This window comes from Grammomys surdaster, unplaced genomic scaffold (assembly GCF_004785775.1).
Source record: "Grammomys surdaster isolate TR1022 unplaced genomic scaffold, NIH_TR_1.0 194, whole genome shotgun sequence".
Classification (NCBI taxonomy): domain Eukaryota; kingdom Metazoa; phylum Chordata; class Mammalia; order Rodentia; family Muridae; genus Grammomys; species Grammomys surdaster.
Genome location: NW_021604639.1, coordinates 3,867,656 through 3,888,529, shown reverse-complemented (window position 1 = coordinate 3,888,529; position 20,874 = coordinate 3,867,656). Strand labels below are relative to the sequence as shown.

Below are 20,874 nucleotides of genomic sequence, written 5' to 3'. Positions count from 1 at the left end.
CCCAGCCCCACGTTGGGTGCCAAATGTAGCTTTTCATAATGCTTTTGAAACTGACAAAACTGACACTGAAGGACATAGGGTCTTTTAAAGTGCCAGGCACACAAAATAAATCATACTACATGATTTTAGAAATGTCTCTGCTACTACCACATTACAAGAAACAGCTCTACAATACAGTGTGGAAAGAATGAAGCTGCCTTCAAGGTTCAGCTGTTCGTGCTCTAGGTCATTCACAACATATTTCATATGTAAGAACCAAGCAAAAGTACTCACCAGCTGGAGCTTGCCAGATTTTTGTACCTGGTGGAAGAAAAAGAAAAGTGAGAACTATCTACTGGGGGACTGACAGGTTTGCAAAGGAGCAGTCTGCTGTGGCTTCCTGTATCAGTGCCCTATCTGCTTTGATGTGACGCCATGGAGACACATGACAGGTACCTTGGAGCTTATGAAGAGCAACATGGTCCAGCATCCTCATGTGAACACTTTATCATCCACAAGTTAATAGTTATTCAAAGGTTTACAGGTGAGCTTCAAGTACATCTTACTTGTCCTCCCCAAGAAGTCTCCAAACACTGACATGTTGCCTTGCCTGCAGGTATAGATGTGCAGACTGGAGGAAGGCCTGGCTTTCTTTCCTTCTTTTTTTTTTTTTTTGTTTGTTTGTTTGTTTGTTTTTTGAGACAGGGTTTCTCTGTATAGCCCTGGCTGTCCTGGAAATCACTCTGTAGACCAGGCTGGCTTCCAACTCAGAAATCTGCCTGCGTCTGCCTCCCAAGTACTGGGATTAAAGGCATGTGCCACTACTGCCCGGCAAGGTCTGGCTTTCTTAAGAACGATAATTGTTAAAGAACAATCAATTGTAAAACTGTTCTTGATGCTGCCGGGAACAGAGAATTCGTCTGAAGTGCACCTGATGTTCAGTATTTTCAGATGCTTCATGCTAGTACCTCTCAACAAGCCAAGGAGACAGAGTGCTTTTTACATACAGCATAGTGACAGTCATCTAAACTAATATGCTACGTGTCAACAAAAACACAATGCCCAACACCATAAAGCAGTATGCCTCTTGGCTCTTAACTGACTGCTTCTATCCTGACCTCACATTAAAAATTCAATTTGGGAAGTTGGGGAGATAGTTCAGCTGGTAGCGTTCTTGCTATGCACGCATGTAAAAGCCAGGCATGGGAGCTGCACGTTGGTAACTCCAGCACTGGAGAGACAGAGAAAGGATGACCCCTGTGGCAAGCTGACTGGACCGTCTAGCCAAAAGGGAGTCCCAGACTCAGTGAGAGACCTTGTCTCAGAAAAACAAAGCGGAAGAACTTGGGAGACAGTTTAGAGGCTAAGACAATTTCAGGGCAACCATAAGGACTCAAATCCTCAGCACCCACATAAATGCTGGGCAGGCATGGATGCCTCCTCTAATCCTAGCACATGACAGGATCTCTAGAGCAAGCTAGCTACTTGGACTAGCTGAACAAGCAAACTCTGGGTTCAAGACTACCTCAAAAGGTGGAGAGCAATCAAAGAAGACATCCAATGTTGATTTCCGGCTTTAGCACACATGTGCCAACACACACGTATACATGCATACAAATACTGCAGGCATATACGTGCAAAGTGACTTTTTAAAAGATGTAGAGCAATTGATTAAGACTTCAGAGTTGACTTGTGGCCTCCATGGACATGCACACACACATGCACTTCCATTCATATGAACACATATAGAAAACTCCATAATTAAAGGGAAAAAAGAGCCTTCCTTCCACCGATAGTAACTGAGAACATTTTAAACTGCTGGTTCATAGAATATTTACATTTTCTCTGCTTATCTGTGTCAGTCCCAGATTAACTGTTTCCATACTTTGTAAATCCTGAAAAAGAGCATAGATTAATTTTAACATCCATCATAATATCTTTTTAAAATATAATAAAAGATTATCAGTGATACTGAGCATGGAAAATTATTGATAATTATAATTTTAAAAATACAACTTAACACTGGGGGACCCCAAACTAGCAAGAGTTTGTGAGAATAAGATCTAATGTTAATAAGAACATGGCAGCTGGGCACAGCTGTTGAGAATTAAACTGTTCACATCGTTGGAAACAAGCTAGCAATGTCCAAGAAATTTAAATTCAGATACATAGAAAACTGTCTTACAGAAATATTTATTCACTCCCATGGACAGGAGATACACATTAACCATCTGGTAGGCTCACTCTAGATTTGAGGTCCCACAAACAACAACAGCAGAACCCAACTAGTCTGAAAGTATACTCTTACCTAAGTGGAAGATGTAAATTAAAGGAAATTTCTACCATTTGGTCTGACTGAATGTGAGAACACTGTCCCCGCAGCCCCCAGGGATGTGTGGAAGGGCACTTGCCGAGCTGAATCTGAACCCGATGGAGTGAATGTTCACTTTGCCGTAGATGCCTAGTGTGTCTATCTTCTCCGGGCTGATCCTGTGGGCGTACAGGAGGACGTGCTTTCCGTTCACAGCCACCTGGAGAGACACAGCAAGCAACGCCCTCAGAGCACAGCAATAGATAACTCCTCATCCAAACATAAGTGTACCTTATGGGGTGGGAGTGGAGCTGTGGTAGAACACTGGCCTACAGTGTGAAGCCCCAGGTTTCATCTCCAGCACCACAAAAGTGAATGAATGAATGAATGAATGAATGAGTTATCTCAGGTTTATTTTTCTCACAGGTCTCTGCTCACATTGTGGCTGAAAGCAGCCACCACAGTCGCAGAAATTCTGAACTCTTCTCCTCCTGTCTGATTAAGTGCCTGGGTCATCTCTCCAGTCACATACATTTGGAAGTATGTGCGCTCCACATGCATCTATCTGTGTGTGCCCAGGAGACAACCACGCTCAGGACCCCAAGAGCCATCCACGAGGTCTGGAAGCCTAAGATGTAGGTTAGCTCTGCATACTTGCTGCCCCAACTCTCCTTCAGGGATACACTCTGACAGTGCCACACCTCTATGACAGGGACAAGAAGGCACTGAGCTCACTAAGTGAAAGCCAAGCAGTGGTGGTGCATGTCTTTAATCCCAGCATTTGGGGGGCAGAGGCAGGCGGATTTCTGAGTTCAAGGCCAGCCTGATCTACAGAGTGAGCTCCAGGACAGCCAAGGCTACACAGAGAAACCCTGTCTCGAAAAACAAACAAACAGAAAAAAAAAGAAAAAAGCAACAGTGAGCTTTCTGACTTACCTGAGATTTCTTATCTCTGGGTTGGAACAACCTCACTCAGTAGGCTAAAGTTGTATAACATGACAGGATGCTATCTGTGAGTCCTCTGCACAGTACCCCCAAATGCCAGTTCGTATGTGTCATAGTTCAGGAGGGACACATGAGCAGCCTATGGTAGGACCCACAGTAGGACCTCTCAGTGAGCCTTTTTTTTTTTTTTTTTTTTTTTTGGCTTTTCGAGACAGGGTTTCTCTGTGTAGCCCTGGCTGTCCTGGATCTCACTCTATGGACCAGGCTGGCCTCGAAGTCTGCCTGCCTCTGCCTCCCAAGTGCTAGGATTAAAGTCCTGTGCCACCACTGCCCAGCGAGCTTTTCTCTTTTTATTATTGGATAATTTATCTACATTTCAGATGTTATCTCCTTTCCCCATCCCCCCTCAAAAATTCCTTATCCCATCCCCCTTCCTGTTGCCTCCCACCCCATCCACCCACTCCTCCCTCCCTACCCTCGAATTCCCCCACACTGGGGCATCCAGCCTTCACAGGACCAAGGACCTCCTCTCCCACCAATGCCTGACAAGGCCATCTTCCACTACATATACAGCTAGAGCCATGGGTCCCTCCATGAATATTCCCAAGCCAGTGGTTTAGACCCTGGGAGCTCTGGTTGGTTGATATTGTTGCTCTCCCCATGGGGCCCCAAGCCCCTTCAGCTCCTTCTATCTTCTAACTCCTCCATTGGGGACCCCATGATCAATTCAATAGTTAGCTGCGAGCATCTGCCTCTGTATGTCAGATTCTGGCAGAGCCTCTCTTGAAACAGGTATGGTATATCAGGCTCCTGTCAGCATGCACTTCCTGGCATCCACAATAGTTAAAAATCCCCATATACAACAACTTCAAGGCAACAATGGTGGGTACAGCTAGACTGACCAAGACTGAAGGTCATGGAACAGCAAACTGAGGAGCACAGGGGGATCCAGAGAGCAATGTCCCACAAGGACCTAGACCAAAAGGTGCACATGTTCCTGGAGCTGCAAGATCTCTGTTTTACAAGCCTTCTATGAGTTTGAGGATTGGCACTCTGAGGGGCCTCTGGACCCAAACTGCAGTCCCAGGAAGTCACTATGTCCACAAGGCCCCCAGGGCCCTACAGCAGTATCTTGCTGTGACACTGGATATGCCCCTTCAAGGAGCTCCCTGTCCACCACCAGACTGCTCATGTAGACTTTCCTAAACTTCAGGTGTGGCTTCTATAATCCACTCCCCTAACAGTGCCACGATCCTGTGTGATCCAGAATTTAGCCCTCCTAGAAGAAGTAAGGCCTAAAAGAATGTTTATCTGTTCTGGATCTGCATTTCCATCTGGACAGTGGCGTATCTGGTGCCTTCAGTAGATTCAGAGATGTCCCCACGCACGTGCACACGCTCCGTTTCGCTCAACATCTACCTGGATCGGTAGATTCGGAGATGTCCCCACGCATGCGCACACGCTCCCTTTCGCTCAACATCTACCTGGATCGGTAGATTCAGAGATGTTCCCACGCATGCGCACACACTCCCTTTCTCCCTCGGCATCTACCTGGAATTTGTTCTTGAGCACCATGATCACGATCTCAAAGGACTTTTCTTTTCTGAAGGGCATGTCATAGGTGATCTCCTCCCAGCCCCACTTCTCATTTGTCAGGGTGTTACAGACAATGCAGTTGGACCTTTTGAAGCGAGGGTTAAAGTGGAAGGCCACATCAGCTCTTGGCTTCAGGCTGTTGCCCTGCTGAAAGTCTACCTGGAATCTGGGCGAGGGCAGAGCAGAACCATGTGAGCCTGCAGAGGTGAGCCATGGAGAAAATACAAGCACCCCCAACCCCACCCCAGCACCCCTACCTTCAGCCATAAGACCTACAGGGCAGCCTGCCCATCTTCCTTTCCTCTTTCCTCAGTAACAGAGCCCCACCGCATAAGCTGAGTTATATGGACCCAGAATAAGAACTTCCCTCTCCTGCCTGTCTTGGATGCTGGCCTCTTCTGTGTTTGGTCAAATCTGCTGATGAACAGAAGGCAGATGCCAGGGAAACTTCTGATCCAGGAGTCAGTTCAAAATAAGCTGTACCTGATCTCACCCACTCCTGCTCCACCCCTCACCCCCTGCTATGCATAGACCACTAGCCTTTCAAAGCATGAAAGTGAGGGTCTTGATCAGGAGGCCTGCTCCCAGGGGCACACTCCATGGGTCTCTGTAAGATAACTTCCACATGTCACTTAAACCAGTCATGTGAGCCAGTCAGAACTAGATCTCTCTCTGCCTGACAAGATCTGAGGAGGCAGAGGCAGACAGATCTCTGTGAGTTTGAGACCAACCTGTCTCCAGAGTGAGTTCTGAGACCACCAGGCTATGTCTCATACAAGACAAAAGCATCCCAGGAACCGTCACTTTATTACTCCTTCTCCTCACACCACAGCAGAGCTGCTAGTGAACCAAAGAGGGCTCAGAGCATCAACATGTCCTTTCCAGTCACGGAGAGAGAGCTGGCCTTCCACCTTACACAGTAATCTTACCTTTCTGAATCTTTAGGAACATGCCCACGGATTACAATCAAAGAGCCAGGCTTCAACTGCTCAGTAATGGTGCTGACATAGGGGATTGTCTAAGGAAAAGACATGTTACAAATGTATTTTCATAAGTGAATGCAGCGACAAGGTAACTATGACCAAACTCAGTGATTAGTAATGCAAACTAATAAGATATGACCTTGAACTTGTGACTCTCCTGCCTCTTTTATTCCCAAGTACTGATTAGAGGCAGTCACCGTGCCCAACTCACTCTTACTTAAAAAGTTGACTGGAGATGATGAGAAAGGTGCTGAGGTAGATTAAGCAAATGTGAGACAGAGTGCTGCCCTTGAGAGGCTGGGTCCTGGCTGAGGCCTACACTTGGGTTTCCAAGAAGGCACTTATTGCCCTAAGCAACAGGAGGGCATCTAGAGCTTCCCTTCTAGGTGTCTGGAGTGCTCCTATAAGTGAGGCAGACAGCGCCTATGTGACCAGCCATAGATTAAAAACCCTGAGTCTTCAGAGTTTCCCCAGCAGACAACTCCACATTAGTGTCACACAGTGGAGGATCTAAAGGCCCTGAAGCACGTACTGGATTCCTCTGGACTCTGCCCTGTACTTCTTCCTGAGGCAGAGTTGCTCTCTGCCCTCTAGCTGCAATAACGCAACAGCCCCGTGCTGATGACTCTCAGGTGGGGCTTTAGGGAACTGGTTCCAGAAGCCATCCCTCAGCTCCAGCTGGGGTTAATGTTGATGAGTGGTTTATTAATGAGGGTGAAAAAAGAGTCAGACTCATGTCTACCCATGTCTTGGCCCGCTGGCTATCAAGAGAGGCTTAAGTTCCCACAGGTTGGGTGCAGAAACTCGAGTTGCACTTGGGAAGCTGAGGCAAAAAGGCTGATCTAAGTTGGAGGCTAACCTGGGCTACAAAGTGAGGCATCTGCACTCATCTCAACAAAACAAAAGCAATGACTACAAAATCTATGGGAAGACAATAATGCAGTGCCCACAGATGCCACGTGACAGCATCTCTGGAAGCGAACGAAGGCAATGTCTTCAAATGACTCAGTGTGAAGGAAGAGTGACTCTGGCTTTTAATTTTTCAAATTCTTTCAGTGGAATGAATGAAAGAAATATACCAAGTAGAAAAATTAAAAAGACACCGCCAGTTACAATGTGTACTTTATCTGTTCCGACAAGCGCTTACATGGACAGAGCTTGCACCAAGAAGCGCTCACATGGACAGAGCGTGCACCAGTCTAGACCAAGAACATTAAAACCTTCATGAGGTCAAATGAACAGGAAGCAGTTCCTGTATTCCACCAAGAACAGAAACAAAAATCACATGCACATATACTCACAAACACACACACTCACCACATACATATACACACTCATGCAGTCTCTCATACATATTCACTCATGTATACACACAAACACACACACACAAGGCTAGTCTTGTTTTTTTTCCAGTTCACAACCTTGGGATGCTTTAAGCTGCAACATGCATAAAATCACTTTAAATGTCTTCACTGATGTCAAATTTTGTAGACCTTTTTTAAACCTATTGCCACATAAGGCTATTCCTCCCCAAAATTCAGTTTGCTTGACATGGTTGTTAAACCTTTCTTTCACTATCGTACTGAAAGTTATGGAGGAAAATCGCAGCTATGTTCTCAACACACACAACCAGTTCAGTGACTTTTGCCATTTCTTCTGCCCAAGAGTCTCCTAAGGGGTCACCAAAAACCAGTGTCCCTATGTCAGGTGGTAAAAAGAAACCAGGCACATCTAGAAAGGCTCACCAGCACAGAAAACCAAAGCAGGCTCTTCACAGGTTTTCATAAGACCAGGATGTTGACTGCATTTTCTAGCAGTTAGTCAGACTCTTACCAGCAGCCTGAACTGGACAACATGTTTTGCTCAGGTCTCTTGCCACAGGCTCTTGACATTTCCCCTCCTACACTTCAAAGCAGTGTTTGGAAAACACTGAGACATTAACTTCTTGTGGACAGTTCTCATTTCAAAAACACTACAAAAAGCCAGGTGTGGTGGAACACACCAGTCTATAACCCCAGTACTGGGGGCTTGAGGTAGGTGGATTTCAAGTTTGAGGTCAGACTGGACAACACAGCAATGCCTTATCTTAAAACAAGCAGAAAAAACTAACAAATGAATGGATAGTGAGTGGGTGGATGGACAGTGTGGTCTAGTGTTATAATACACCCAAATCATGAAGCCATAGGTTCTATCCTCTATACAATAGAATGATGGACAGACAGACAGACAGACAGACAGACGAAGGAAGGAAGAAGCCAGTATGATTGTTTAGCAGGTAAAGGTGTATCCTGCCAAATATGACCACCTGAGTTCAACTTTCAGACCCAAATAGTAGAATAGAACTTCCCAAAAGTTGTTCCCAGACCTTCCCTTCATGTATGTGTGTGTTATGGCATCAAGGCTTATTATACACACATACACAGACACACACACACACACACCTTCCCTTCATGTATGTGTGTGTTATGGCATCAAGGCTTATACACACACACACACACACACACACACATACACACACACACACCACAGTAAAAAGAAAAAGTGTAATAAAAAAGCAGGAAAACTATGGGAAGCTGGGGAGATGGTTCAACTCCCAGAACCCACATGGCAATTCACAGTTGTCTGTATCTCCAGTTCCACTGGATCTAATACCCTCGCACAGAGACACACATGCAGGCAAAACACCAATGCATATAAAGAGAAATCATTAAAACCGTTTAAAAAGAAGGAAGAACTATTTAAAATAAGAAATGCATTTTTCTTTAAAAAGTTCTGTTTTTAAGGACTCAGCCAGCACTTCTCCAAGTACCAGTCTCCTAGTAGGAATGCTCTGGGTGCTAACTGAATTGTGTTTGGGCCTGGCCCCAGTGGATAATTAGAACTTGAGTGTATTTGCTGTCAATCCTACTACAGGCAAAAAAAAAAAAAATTTGCTAAAAATCTGTTACCGGGTTATAGATGATATTTTGTAGGTTGTTTAAGGACAACATTTTTCTTTTTCAACTTATTGCTATTGTTGATTGGAGTCTCTCTTCTGTATATAGGCTTTATCCACTCTTCATTTAAGGATTACTCAAAGTAAAAACTTGTCCTGTGTGAAAGCAAAAGAGAAAAACAACCATGCAAAATTTTTTACATCAAACTTATTATATTACTTTCCTTTATTATATTACTTTACTGATGGCCACCAAATAACAGTGTTAGTATAACCAAAGACCCAACATATATTCTTAAAAACATATTTATACATGAAATAATTAAGTTATCAGTGCAGGAATTATTTTAAAAATACATAAGGAGGAAATTATAAGTTTACTGTTTAAAAATACTAAAATTGGCCAGGCGGTGGTAGCGCACGCCTTTAATCCCAGCACTTGGGAGGCAGAGGCAGGTGGCTTTCTGAATTCGAGGCCAGCCTGGAATACAGAGTGAGTTCCAGGACAGCCAGGGCTATACAGAGAAACCCTGTCTTGAAAAACAACAAAAACAAAAAACAAACAAAAAAAAAACCTAAAATTGTGAGTGTGGTGACACATGCCTATAATCAAAGCCACTTGTGAGGCTGAGACAGGAAGAATACAAATTGGACCCTAGCCTAGGTGATTTAGTGACAACCTGTGTGGCAGTTCACATAAGAATGGCTCCCATAGGATCATATATTTGAATGCTTAGTCACCAAGGAGTGAAACTATTTAAAAGGATTGAGAGGTATGGCCCAAGCCAGGCCCAGTGTCTCCCCCTTCCTGCTGCCTGTGAATCCACATGTAGAACTTTCCTCCAGCACCATGTCTGCTTGCATCTGACATGCTCCCCAGTCATGACGACAATGGACTTAAACCTCTGGAACTATTATAAGTGTTGCTATAGTCATGGTATCTCTTCACAGCTTTAGAATAGAGACTAAGGCATCCTGTCTCCAGTAAATTTTTAAAGGCTAAGGGCACAGCTGAGTAGAGAGCTTGCCTAGTGTGATGAGGCCCTGGGTTCTGTGCCAGCACTGTAAAACCAAACAAACCAGAAGCAGTAAATACAAATAAAATATAAGCTAGGAGATCAGTAATCATTTACATTGAGCTTAGTATGCCTGAAGCCTTGGAATTGAAACACAACAACAACAAAGGCACTGGGCGGTGGTGGCGCACGCCTTTAATCCCAGCACTTGGGAGACAGAGGCAGGTGGATTTCTGAGTTTGAGGCCAGCCTGGTCTACAGAGTGAGTTCCAGGACAACCAGGGCTACACAGAGAAACCCTGTCTTGAAACAAAACAAAACAAAAAAGGCGGGGAAAGGGTTTGGAGGTGTGGCTCAGTGGTAGAGCACTTGTCTAACAAGACTGAGGTTCTGGGTTCAGTCCCTAACACAAAAACAAGACACAAACCCCTAAACTAAAACAATGGCAAATCTCTTTCAAGCAGTGCTATGAAACTATGACAATATTCATTTAACGTTTCCAATTTGTAGAACAAGTAGGCATCACATCATAGGACTGTCCCGAGGATTAAACTAGTTTAAATAGTAGAAAACAGCTCAGTATGTGTTAGCTATTATTAATAGAAAGCACTGCTCTTCTTCAGCCAGCCAAATTAAGTTGAGGGTCGGGTGGGGGCGGCATAGTTTCTCCTCTGAATACTAGATGCAGTGTTCTGTATCAGTCACTTTTTAAAGATAAAGAGTGAACCCTCCACACTAAGCCCTACCCAGTAATACATTTATTACGACCTCTAGGCCTGATGACTCAAACCAGAACCAAACCAGAAAATGAAACTAGAGTTTCCTGCAGTTTACTTCCTACAATTCCATCAGGCTGTAAGCAATAGGCACTCGCCAAATCTCTTACTTTTTTACTGGAGAAAAGAAAATTGCATCTCTCCAGGTTGCACCCTTAAAGACCACCCTAGATCCCTTTCTAGTATCTGCCATTAACTCTCATTTTATTCAAATCCTCTGAGCCATTAATTCTGCTCTGTGCAATTCAGGAAGCATGAAGTAGAGCAAAAGGGAGACAAGAATTGCCATTACCACATCCATAATTGATATCTTTCCCAGAGAGAGATCAAGATGGCCTAGGCTGGCATTAAATAACTAGTCTCCGAAGTCTCCAGGCACATCTCACCGTCACAGCCAGCACAAGCCAGGGCTTAGGTTTTAGGACGATCCTCAAACACAGAGAAATTGCGTTTTCCCGTGTTTGACGTTAGGATCGAATGACTCAGCATCCTAAAGTGCGTGTCTAGAATCACGGAGTGTGACAGAGATGTCAATCAACTGTCCCTGGGCCTGTCATTCTTGGGGATCCAGGTGAAGCTCCCCCTTTCCGCGGCTGGGGATGGAGACCACAGCAGGGGAGCCTCCGGGCGGAGAGCCCTCACCGTGGCAGGCAGCGTTGTCCTAACACTAAGGTACAAGCCTCAACTCACGACCGCTCCCCCTGTCCGGTGACCCGTACATGTGTCACGAAGGAGACAGCGAGATGCCGTGTCCACACTCGAACTACCCTTCGGGTTCCTATCCCGGAACAGTAGTATCCCGATGCCCCTGAGCCCGCCCGCAGTCGCCAGGACTCACCCCAGCCCGGTGGTAGTAAGCGCTGTGCTACGACGTATGTCCCCTGCCGGATGCCGTCCGAGTTCCCAGGAGCGGCTACAGGCCGAGGGCGGGGTCAGCCCGCGGCCGTTTCCGCGGGAACCACTGCAGGGGCGGGACGTCCGAATGCTGGAGCTGGAACTGATGGGCTCTTCTGTCACCCACGCAAACCACTGGCTGGCTGCTGGACTGTGTGTCTGGGCTTGGGGTGTGGCTCAACTCATGTGCTTGACACCCCGGGGTTGATTTCCACTCAGCTCTGCACAAATTGGTCCGGATATACCCCTGTAATCCCAACCCTTGCGAGGTGAAGGCAGGATCATCATACATTCAATGTCATACTGGAGAACTTAAGAAATTCTGGGTTTGCCGGGCGGTGGTGGCGCACGCCTTTAATCCCAGCACTTGGGAGGCAGAGGCAGGCGGATTTCTGAGTTCGAGAGTTCGAGGCTAGCCTGGTCTACAGAGTTCCAGGACAGCCAGGGCTACACAGAGAAACCCTGTCTCGAAAAACAAACAACAAAAAAAAAAGAAGAAGAAATTCTGGGTCACTCAGTGACAGATACCCCATCTCAAGGGTGATAAATATGCAGTTAAATAGTCGTGGCGGCGGGTGTAGCTGGGGCCAAGGCCCTCCGGAGTATGCTTTCTTTGCAGCCTTGGGTCATCTGAGCAATGCTATGCCAATCAGATTTAGCTGCAGCTCCTTACTGCCAATGACTAGCCTTAGGTGTGGAGGAACTCATTGCCCCATCAAGAAACCCCATTCTGTGAGCAGTAGCCCGGACATGTCAACACTGGGTGATTGGCCGGTTATTCTGTGCTGGGGTTTACTACACGGTAGAGTTCCTTTAGTGTAGTGTAGTGTAGTGTAGTGTAGTGTAGTGTAGTGTAGTGTAGTGTAGTATAGTTTAGTTTAGACACTGTGGGCTTGGTTCTGAGTAGAGTAGTAGATGGCCAATAATCACTGAGACCTGCACTGTTGACAGTTTGCCGCGTTTTTGTAGGAACGAAACTGTAGGGTGCTGAGAACGGATGGCTGAGCTGCCTAGTTTTGATATACTAACTCAAGGTTATGTTATAACTAGTTTTGATATATAACTAGTTTTGATATATAACTCAAGGTTATGTTCTCTTCTAGATATTGTCCGTTTGTTTTTAAATGACATGTTTGACATAGCCATTTGGTCTTTTCTCTGGTTGTGTATTTTATTTTGTTTTGAACTTGTATTTTTTTTTACAAGCCTCTTAGCAGCAACCTCCTGTCCTGATTCATTGTTACTTTTTCTCCTTCCTCTTGCCCATTTTTCTAAATTTGATTCACTCATCAAGATTCTACTTGAATAGCTGGAGTTAACCCTTGATGTACATTGCCTTAGCTCTGTTATTATTAGGTGTGGTGGGCTTCTCACTACACTTTCTGGGGTTTGTAAGTTGAGATAGGATGTGGAGAGCTTTTCGGGCCACTTGTAGAAACTTGGCAGGAATTTGACATTGGGCCAGGACAAGGAAGTAAGTTCAGGCAGGAATTTGGTTTGGGGCTAGGGCAAAGAAGTAGGTTTCAGGCAGGAATTTGACATTTGTCCAGGACATGGAAGTAAACTCAGACTGGAATCTGATTTTAGGCTACAACAAAGAAGTAGGCTTCAGGCAAGAATCTGACTTTGGGCTAGAAAAGGGAAGTAGGCTCATATTTTGGTCTTCCTTATAAGCCCGTGGAAACAGTGATCACAGGACTTTGTTTATTGCCTTGCTTGTTCTTGACTATTTGTGTTTATTGTCTTGCTTGTTCCTTGACCCAGAACTGCTCTTATTATTTTGCATGTACTTAAAGTGGTATAAAAGCAGGCTGGAAAAAAATAAACCCGACTCAGTCTCAGAAGTGCCTGGGGTTATGCTACAGTGTTGTCTAATTGTCTTTTTTCTTTTTAATCACCCCTTCGTTCCTCCCTGGTGAACCCATTGACTGGGTGAGCTGGCTTGGTCAATAGGGGTCAATGCCTTACACATTCCCAACACCTAGTGTAATGCCTTTAAAGAAAGGTTCTTAAGGACTGGATTAAATGCTACATTATTCTAAAGTGAAGGACAGTTGAGTATCTTCAGTTTTGCCTGAGTTGACTGCTTCTTTACAAAGTTAAAATAAGACAAAGTCACCTCGGTGCTGGATGCATTCCAAGTTGTGTGGATAGCTAGTACAAAGTCCTGGTGCTCTCGAGTAACTGGGTGCTCTGAAAATAAAAGTCAGCGTGCTGAGGTTGATGGGTGGGAAGAAGGTGGGATGACAACTTGGGAGTGAGGTCCTTTAGGAGTGCAGATAGACGGAGAAAACAGACTTGGCCAGACACTGGGTTGACCGGGAAAAGGGGGTTGCTTTAGAGACCTGCTGGGAATGGCTACAGGTACCCAAAACAAAGAATATCCAGGTTTTTGAATGCTCTGAGGGGCCAAAGACCATGAACAGGATCAATGGGTACAGCAGCAGAGGTCACTGGGAACTGACTTTAAAGTAGTGTAGAAATGAGAGCTGAGAAGCTGTGGGACTAGTAGTCATAAACCTCTCAAAATATTTAGCTGGGAAGAATTGAGAAGCAAGCAAGCGGAAGAGCACAGAATGGCGTTCACTGGGGCTGGAGAGATAGATGCCCACACTTGCACACTTGCACTTGCAGAAGACCTGAGTCAGGTTCCCAGAACCTACAACTGCAGTTCACAACCATTTGCAACTCGAAGTCCAGAGGATGACGCCCTCTTCCGGTCTCCACAGCTCCTCTACACATGTGCACAGACACACTCATACAAACTTTTTAAGATTTTCATTTTCAAAGAGTAGGTGTTTTTGAGATACTGTGGTCCTATATAGCCCAGACTAGCTTTGAACTCTCCAGTTCTTCTGCTTCATTCTCCCAAGTACTAAGATCACATGTGTTCTGCTTTGTTTTAAAAGAGACAATACAACAGACTTTGTAACCGTGACTTTTAGACTTTGTAACTATGATTCACAATAAGAAGTGTTTCTGCGCCGGGGCGGTGGTGGCTCACGCCTTTAATCCCAGCACTTGGGAGGCAGAGGCAGGTGAATTTCTGAGTTCGAGGCCAGCCTGGTCTACAGAGTGAGTTCCAGGACAGCCAGGGCTACACAGAGAAACTCTGTCTCGAAAAACACACACACACACACACAAAGAAGTGTTCCTGCTCAGACTTCATATGTTTCAATGAAAAAGCATCTTGGATTAATCTGCCCATTTTTTAAAAAGGCTATTCATAGGCTGGGCAGTGGTGGCCTTTAATCCCAGTACTCAGAAGACAAAGGGAGGTGGATCTCTGAGTTCAAGGACTGCCTGGTTCAAAGAGTGAGTTCCGGGACAGCCAAGGCTATACAGAGAAACCCTGTCTTAAAAAAAAAAAACAAACCAAGGGGGCTGGAGAGATGGCTCAGTGGTTAAGAGCACCGACTGCTCTTCCGGAGGTCTTGAGTTCAATTCCCAGCAACCACATGGTGGCTCACAACCATCTGTAATTGGATCTGATGCCCACTTCTGGTGTGTCTGATGACAGCAACAGTATACTCATATAAATAAAATAAATAAATCTTTAAAACAAACAAACAAGCTGGGCAGTGGTGGCTCACGCCTTTAATCCCAGCACTTGGGAGGCAGAGGCAGGCCGATTTCTGAGTTCGAGATCAGCCTGGTCTACAGAGTGAGTTCCAGGACAGCCAGGGCTACACAGAGAAACCCTGTCTCGAAAAAACAGGAAAAAAATGCCATTTATAATCTGGTGTTTGTAAAACTCACTAGTGAGCTGTAGCCAGATATTCATGAACATTTAGTGAAGATTAATGTCTGATCATACCAGCTAGAAGAGCCAATTTGCGCTGCCCACTTGTACTGATACCTGGTCCAGGATGAGACTCTTTGCTAAGAAAATAGACAAGTACTCCCTCTCAGGATTTTTCTCTCTTAAAGCCATTTACCATCACGTGACTGACAGCTAGACGCATACAGAGGCCAGAGCGTAACTCTGGGTGTCATTCACCTTCCTTTTTGAGACAGGACATCTCACTGAGAGCTTGAGCTTTTGGATTTGGCTAGACTGGCTGGCTTGCAAACTTTAGGGATCCTCCTGTCTCTGTCTCCCCTGTGCTGGGGTTACAAGCACACGCCACCACCTGGCTTTTTATATGGATACTAAGATCAAACACATGTAGTCATGTGTGTGAAGCACTGTACTAACACCTGTCTCCCCAGCCTCGAATCGTTTCACTTTGACCTAACGTCTCCCACACTTGAGAAAGCATCACCCAGGAACATTGAACCTCTTCCTGGCCAGCCAGGCCTCTGTTCAACAGATTCACAAAGCTTACCTCTTATGTTCTACAGGTTTCATGTCCCACGTCTTAGTGTTTCAGCTGAGAGAAGCAAGCTTCTAGAACTAGTTATATCATAAAATAGTAGAATCTTAGTAATGGGAGAGATCTTAGGAAAAGAGTCAATTAAAGCAGCATATCTTGAAGGATGACATATTGTCCTATTAAAATATTTTCTGCTGAACACTACAATGTGCTAGTACTAGAAAACATTGAAATATTTGATATGTGAAAATGTATCTGAGGCCGGGCTGTGGTAGCCTACACCTTTAATCCCAGCACTTGGGAGGCAGAGGCAGGCGGATTTCTGAGTTCAAGGCCAGCCTGGTCTACAGAATGAGTTCCAGGACAGCCAGGGCTCCACAGAGAAACCCTGTCTCGAAAAAAAAAAAGAAAAAAAAAAAAGAAAGAAAAAAGAAAAGGTATCTGAAATTGTGTAATTAAATTAAAGACCAAATAAGATACAAAAAAGAATATAAAGAATTCTATTCTCTTTATATATAATATGTAAATAATTATGTAATATAAATTAATACATATATATTGAGAGAAAAAAGGAGAGAAAGGAAAAGGGAGAGGGAGACTCAAGATGTGTGTCTGTAGAGTGAAAAATTATAGATACTGGGTATATAGAATTCTTTTTAGACATATAAAATATTCTTTAGGCTTTCTTTATAAAGACATGGAGAAACCGAGGCATGAAGCAAGTTAGGAATGTGGAAAGACCAGTCACCATTACTGGAACTGGCCTATCACAAAGAGAAAGGAAAGAATGCAAGTGAACTAGGTAGAACCAAGCTGAGAACCAAGCTGAGAACCAAGTTGAGAACCAAGCTGGGAACCGCAGTGACAGGGCAAGGCCGAAGTAACAGGACAGGACCACATTCTTGAGAAAGATAAGCGTACAGAGAGCTTTCACCTGACCCTGACTCATGTAGGTTGGGTTCCTTTGGAATGTTCCACTATTTTTATGTTATGCCACCTCAACAACCTCTCATTCCCCTCCCCATTCCTTGGTTTGTGGTTTTTCCCCTTAAAAACCCCTCTCAAACTGGCTGTCGGGGTCAATTCCACTCCTGTGTGGGCATACGAATTGACCGACAGCTAGTTGTCACACACCCTAATAAACCTCGCTATTGCTCCTGTACATGTTGTCTCGAGCAGATTACTGGGTGTTCGCGACTTTCTGAGACTTGAGTGAGGTTCTCCCCTCTGCGGAGGTCTTCATGTCCACTAAAGGTAGAATAGTACAAAAGAAATTGATCTCCTGAAGGTTAAAGCCTCTCAGAGTCAGGCTGTATTTACACATACACTCATTTCATCCGCCACTGAGACTAAAAGGATTCCCTCAGCAACCCAGTCTTAGTCCTGAATCAGACCTTCTGGATCAGCTACTCAGCTTCGAGCCTTTGTTTAGACAGCTCATTATAGTGATGAGTGAGACATTAGTAATAAATTCAGTGCTAGCTTAAAGTGGATCAGAACTCAAGGTGATTTTTTCAAATATAAAAGCAATTTTTATTCTCTCTCTCTCTCTCTCTCTCTCTCTCTCTCTCTCTCTCTCTCTCTCTCTCTTTGTGTGTGTGTGTGTGTCCTCTGAGGCCAGAAGAGGATGTCAGATCCCCCAGAGTTGAAATTACAAATGTTTCTGCGCCCACTACTGTGGAAACTGAAAACCAAATTGGCTTTCTGTAAGAGCAATGAGCATTCTTAACCACTCCCTTAACCAGCTCCCTCCCTCCAAGTACTCTTTTTGTTTGTTTGTTTTTGGTTTTTTTCGAGACAGGGTTTCTCCGTACAGCCCAGGCTGTCCTGGAACTCACTCTGTAGACCAGGCTGGCCTCGAACTCAGAAATCCGCCTGCCTCTGCCTCCCAAGTGCTGGGATTAAAGGCGTGTGCCACCACTGCCCGGCCCAAGAACTCTTTTAAAAACTCGATTAATAGTTATGTATCGTGATGAATGTCTGCGCACTCACTCCCAGCTGTGGCAACAATCAGTGTAGCCCGTGTTATTTCAGACAAGTCTCGCCCACTGAAAAGCCCCTCCTACTTCATGCCCACTACTGGTCTCTTCACAAACAAGTCCACAAAAACTTCAGAAGCACTTCGTACACTCACAGGCTTTGTAAGATTCCATTTTGAACGTTCTCTAGCCAGAATTCATAGGAGCCAGAACTTGTAATTGCATCTTATCGGGAGGTGTGTGTGTTTCTTCGTCTGTTTTGTGAATCAAACCTGAATCTTGTTTCTAGACTGATCCACCTATTACAAAGTGCCCACCAGTTTTATTTTGTTTTGGTTGGTTGGTTGTTTACAGTTTCTTGTAGCCCAGGTTGGCCTCACTTTCAATGTTGCTGAGGATAACCTTGACATTCTGATCTTCCTGCCTCTGCTGCTTCCCAAGTCCTGACTTTAAAAGTGTCTAACACCACACCTGGTTTATGTTAAGGATCAGACTCAGGGCTTTATGTATGGTAGGCAGCACTCTACCCATGGAGCCCCACCAACCTCAGTTTCATTCCATTTTTTGATCAGAAGATTTTAGTGTCTAGGTGTTGATGGCCATTGCTTAAAATCACTTTCAATAAGAACCCCCCCCCCAAAAAAAAAAAAAACAGCCGGGCGGTGGTGGCAGTGGTGGCGGTGGTGGTGTACGCCTTTAATCCCAGCACTTGGGAGGCAGAGGCAGGCAGACTGGCTTTGAACTCAATCTGTAGCCCAAGCTAGCCTTGATTTGAATTTGTGATCCTCCTGCCTCAGCTTCCTGAGTAGCTGAGATTATAGACTCATGCCAGCAGAACAGCTCCTTTAAAATTTCTGTTTTTTGTTTTGTTTTTAAACCTGGCTGGTTACCTGTGTCCCTATGATCCAGGAACATAGCTAGCTGAAGGAGGACATGGCAGCCAGAAACCAGCGTGTGCAGCACACACCTTATCCACACTGCTTCCCAGTGCTGAGGTTGGAGTGAGGTCTATCTTCCTCTAATTTACACAGAGCTATGACTGTGCAAACTCACCTGTGCTCGATGGGCAAGAATTATCTCCAAGCCTTTTATTGCAGAGGATGTATCAATTTGTTTTTTTCTGAAGTTTACCTATAGTTTTCACTGTCTTCAGTTGATACAAACACCTAGTGTTTCTCCTAAGATCTCAGACGTATATTTTTATGATTACCTACCTAGTTATTTCTTAGAACAGAGTCTGAACAACAGAAGAAACATTGTCAGTGTTTTGACTAAGTGGATAATCACGAGAATAGTCTGTGATAGTCTGTGGTGGAGGGATGGATTCCTGCAACAGTAGCAGAGAGGAAGTAGAATCCCATGACTAGGCAGGAAGTCATCATGGTTTGAAATTGACAAATATCCAGGAGCTCTGTGTCCCCATGCGATCTGACTATCTTCACTGTCTTTTTTTTTTTTTTTTTTTTCGAGACAGGGTTTCTCTGTGGAGCCCTGGCTGTCCTGGAATTCACTCTGTAGACCAGGCTGGCCTTGAACTCAGAAATCCGCCTGCCTCTGCCTCCCAAGTGCTGGGATTAAAGGTGTGCGCCACCACTGCCTGGTTTATCTTCTCTGTCTTAATCTGTAGCCCAGAACGCATCAGATAGCTGTGACTAAGGTCATGGAAAGAAGCTGATGGCCCAGGTCAAACTGGAGTCTCACTGTTGGACATGGCTCTGTAAGACTCCGGAGGTGGGGCTTCTAGGGAAATGATTGTCTTCTTTTTGTTTGTTCACACAGAGTTTCAGCTGTAACCAAAGCTAGCCTGGAACTCATTAAGTCTCTCCTGAGTGCTGCCGTTAGAGCTGTGAGCTACCTCACCCAGCTAACAGTGAACCTTGGGAAGAATGAAAATCACCCAAATGATTTTAGCCCAAGGGTCAGCGTTTAAAAAAAAAATTATTACTATCTCTGTGTATGGTGTGTGTGTGTGGTGTGTGTGTGTGTGTGTGTGTGTGTGTACACCTGTCATGGTGCACATGTAGCAGTCAGAGGAAAGCTCTGTGGAGTCAGTTCTCTCCTCCCCACCTTTACTGGGGTTCCATTGGTCAAACTCAGATTGCCAGGCTTTCTAGGCTTATTTGTCAAGGACTTTCACCTGCTGAGCCATTTCACTGGCTCTATTTATTCTCTCCTCCTCCTCCTCTTCCTCCTCCTCCTCCTTCCTCTCCCCTCCCCCTTTCCCTCCCCCTTTCTTTCCCCATCTTTCTCCCTCTCTCTCCTTCTTTCTCCCTCCCTCTCCCTCTCCCTCTTCTTTCTCTCTTCCTCTCCCCCCTCTCCCTCCCCCTCCTCCTCCTTCCATCCTTCCCCCTCCTTGTCTTCATAATCCTTCTTATCTTTTATTGAAAACCCAAGCCAGCTTTATCAAAACCACACCTAACTTTCTAGACACTGTGTAGTTATCACCACCACCTGGAGTCAGAGGCTGCATTTGGGCCCTTGTCCCATCAAACTCTGCCCGCCATAGGGTAGGCCCAAGAATTACCTCTTCTGTAGGGATTCCCTGGCCACTGACTGTGGACCTTCTGGGAGTTGAGGCCTCGGCTGAAGGTAGCAGAAGCTGCATCATTTCTGAAAACAGCACCATTTGTTGGAATAAGATTTGGGGTAAAGTTCTAGCCTAAGCTGACCTTTAGCACTTCCGGCAGTTGTTACTAGTGGCAGTGGTAATCTTAACAGTTCCTCATAACGGCCAGATGAGCCAAGATCACATGTGCATGACAGCATCTATTGAGGGATCCAGACTCATGTCTCTTGTGAGTTCTTTCAGGATGAGCCCCCAAAGATTCGAGAGAGAGAATTACTGCACACATCTCCAGTATCTAGAACTGGACTCGTTAATGGACTGGGGAGATGGCTGATTTGGTAAAGTGTCTGTCACTCAGAGCATGAGGACCTGCAGCACTCACATAAAAGCCAAGCTCAATGGTGTGTGCCTGTGATCCCGTGGTAGATGAGGGATGATGTGGGGGTAGGGGTGGAGACAGGTGGCCATGATGCTCACTGGTCAGCCTAGCTTTCTGCCACCTGTGGGGAAGTCATGCAGCTTCAAAAAGCCCTCTCTCTCTCTCTCTCTCTCTCTCTCTCTCTCTCTCTCTCTCTCTC

At 45.2% G+C, this 20,874-nt stretch overlaps 1 protein-coding gene across 3 annotated transcripts in view; it reads right to left on the bottom strand.

The window, feature by feature from the left end:
* Lgals8 (galectin 8) overlaps positions 1-20,330 on the bottom strand; it is a 36,909-nt gene extending 16,579 nt beyond the window's left edge. Inside the window, exons 1-7 of one of the 3 annotated variants that reach the window (XM_028769921.1) lie at positions 20,255-20,330; positions 8,763-8,905; positions 5,761-5,849; positions 4,787-4,997; positions 2,391-2,510; positions 1,818-1,874; positions 274-300 (exon numbers count right to left, since the gene is read on the bottom strand). In XM_028769921.1, coding sequence (XP_028625754.1) covers positions 274-300; positions 1,818-1,874; positions 2,391-2,510; positions 4,787-4,997; positions 5,761-5,849; positions 8,763-8,804 — 546 coding nt within the window. In that variant the 5' untranslated portion in view covers positions 8,805-8,905; positions 20,255-20,330. Of the gene's footprint in view, positions 1-273; positions 301-1,817; positions 1,875-2,390; positions 2,511-4,786; positions 4,998-5,760; positions 5,850-8,762; positions 8,906-10,833; positions 11,234-11,379; positions 11,459-20,254 lie in introns of those variants that run through there. The other 2 variants (XM_028769919.1, XM_028769920.1) reach the window with 2 other exon arrangements.
* Between the last annotated feature and the right edge of the window lie 544 nt (positions 20,331-20,874).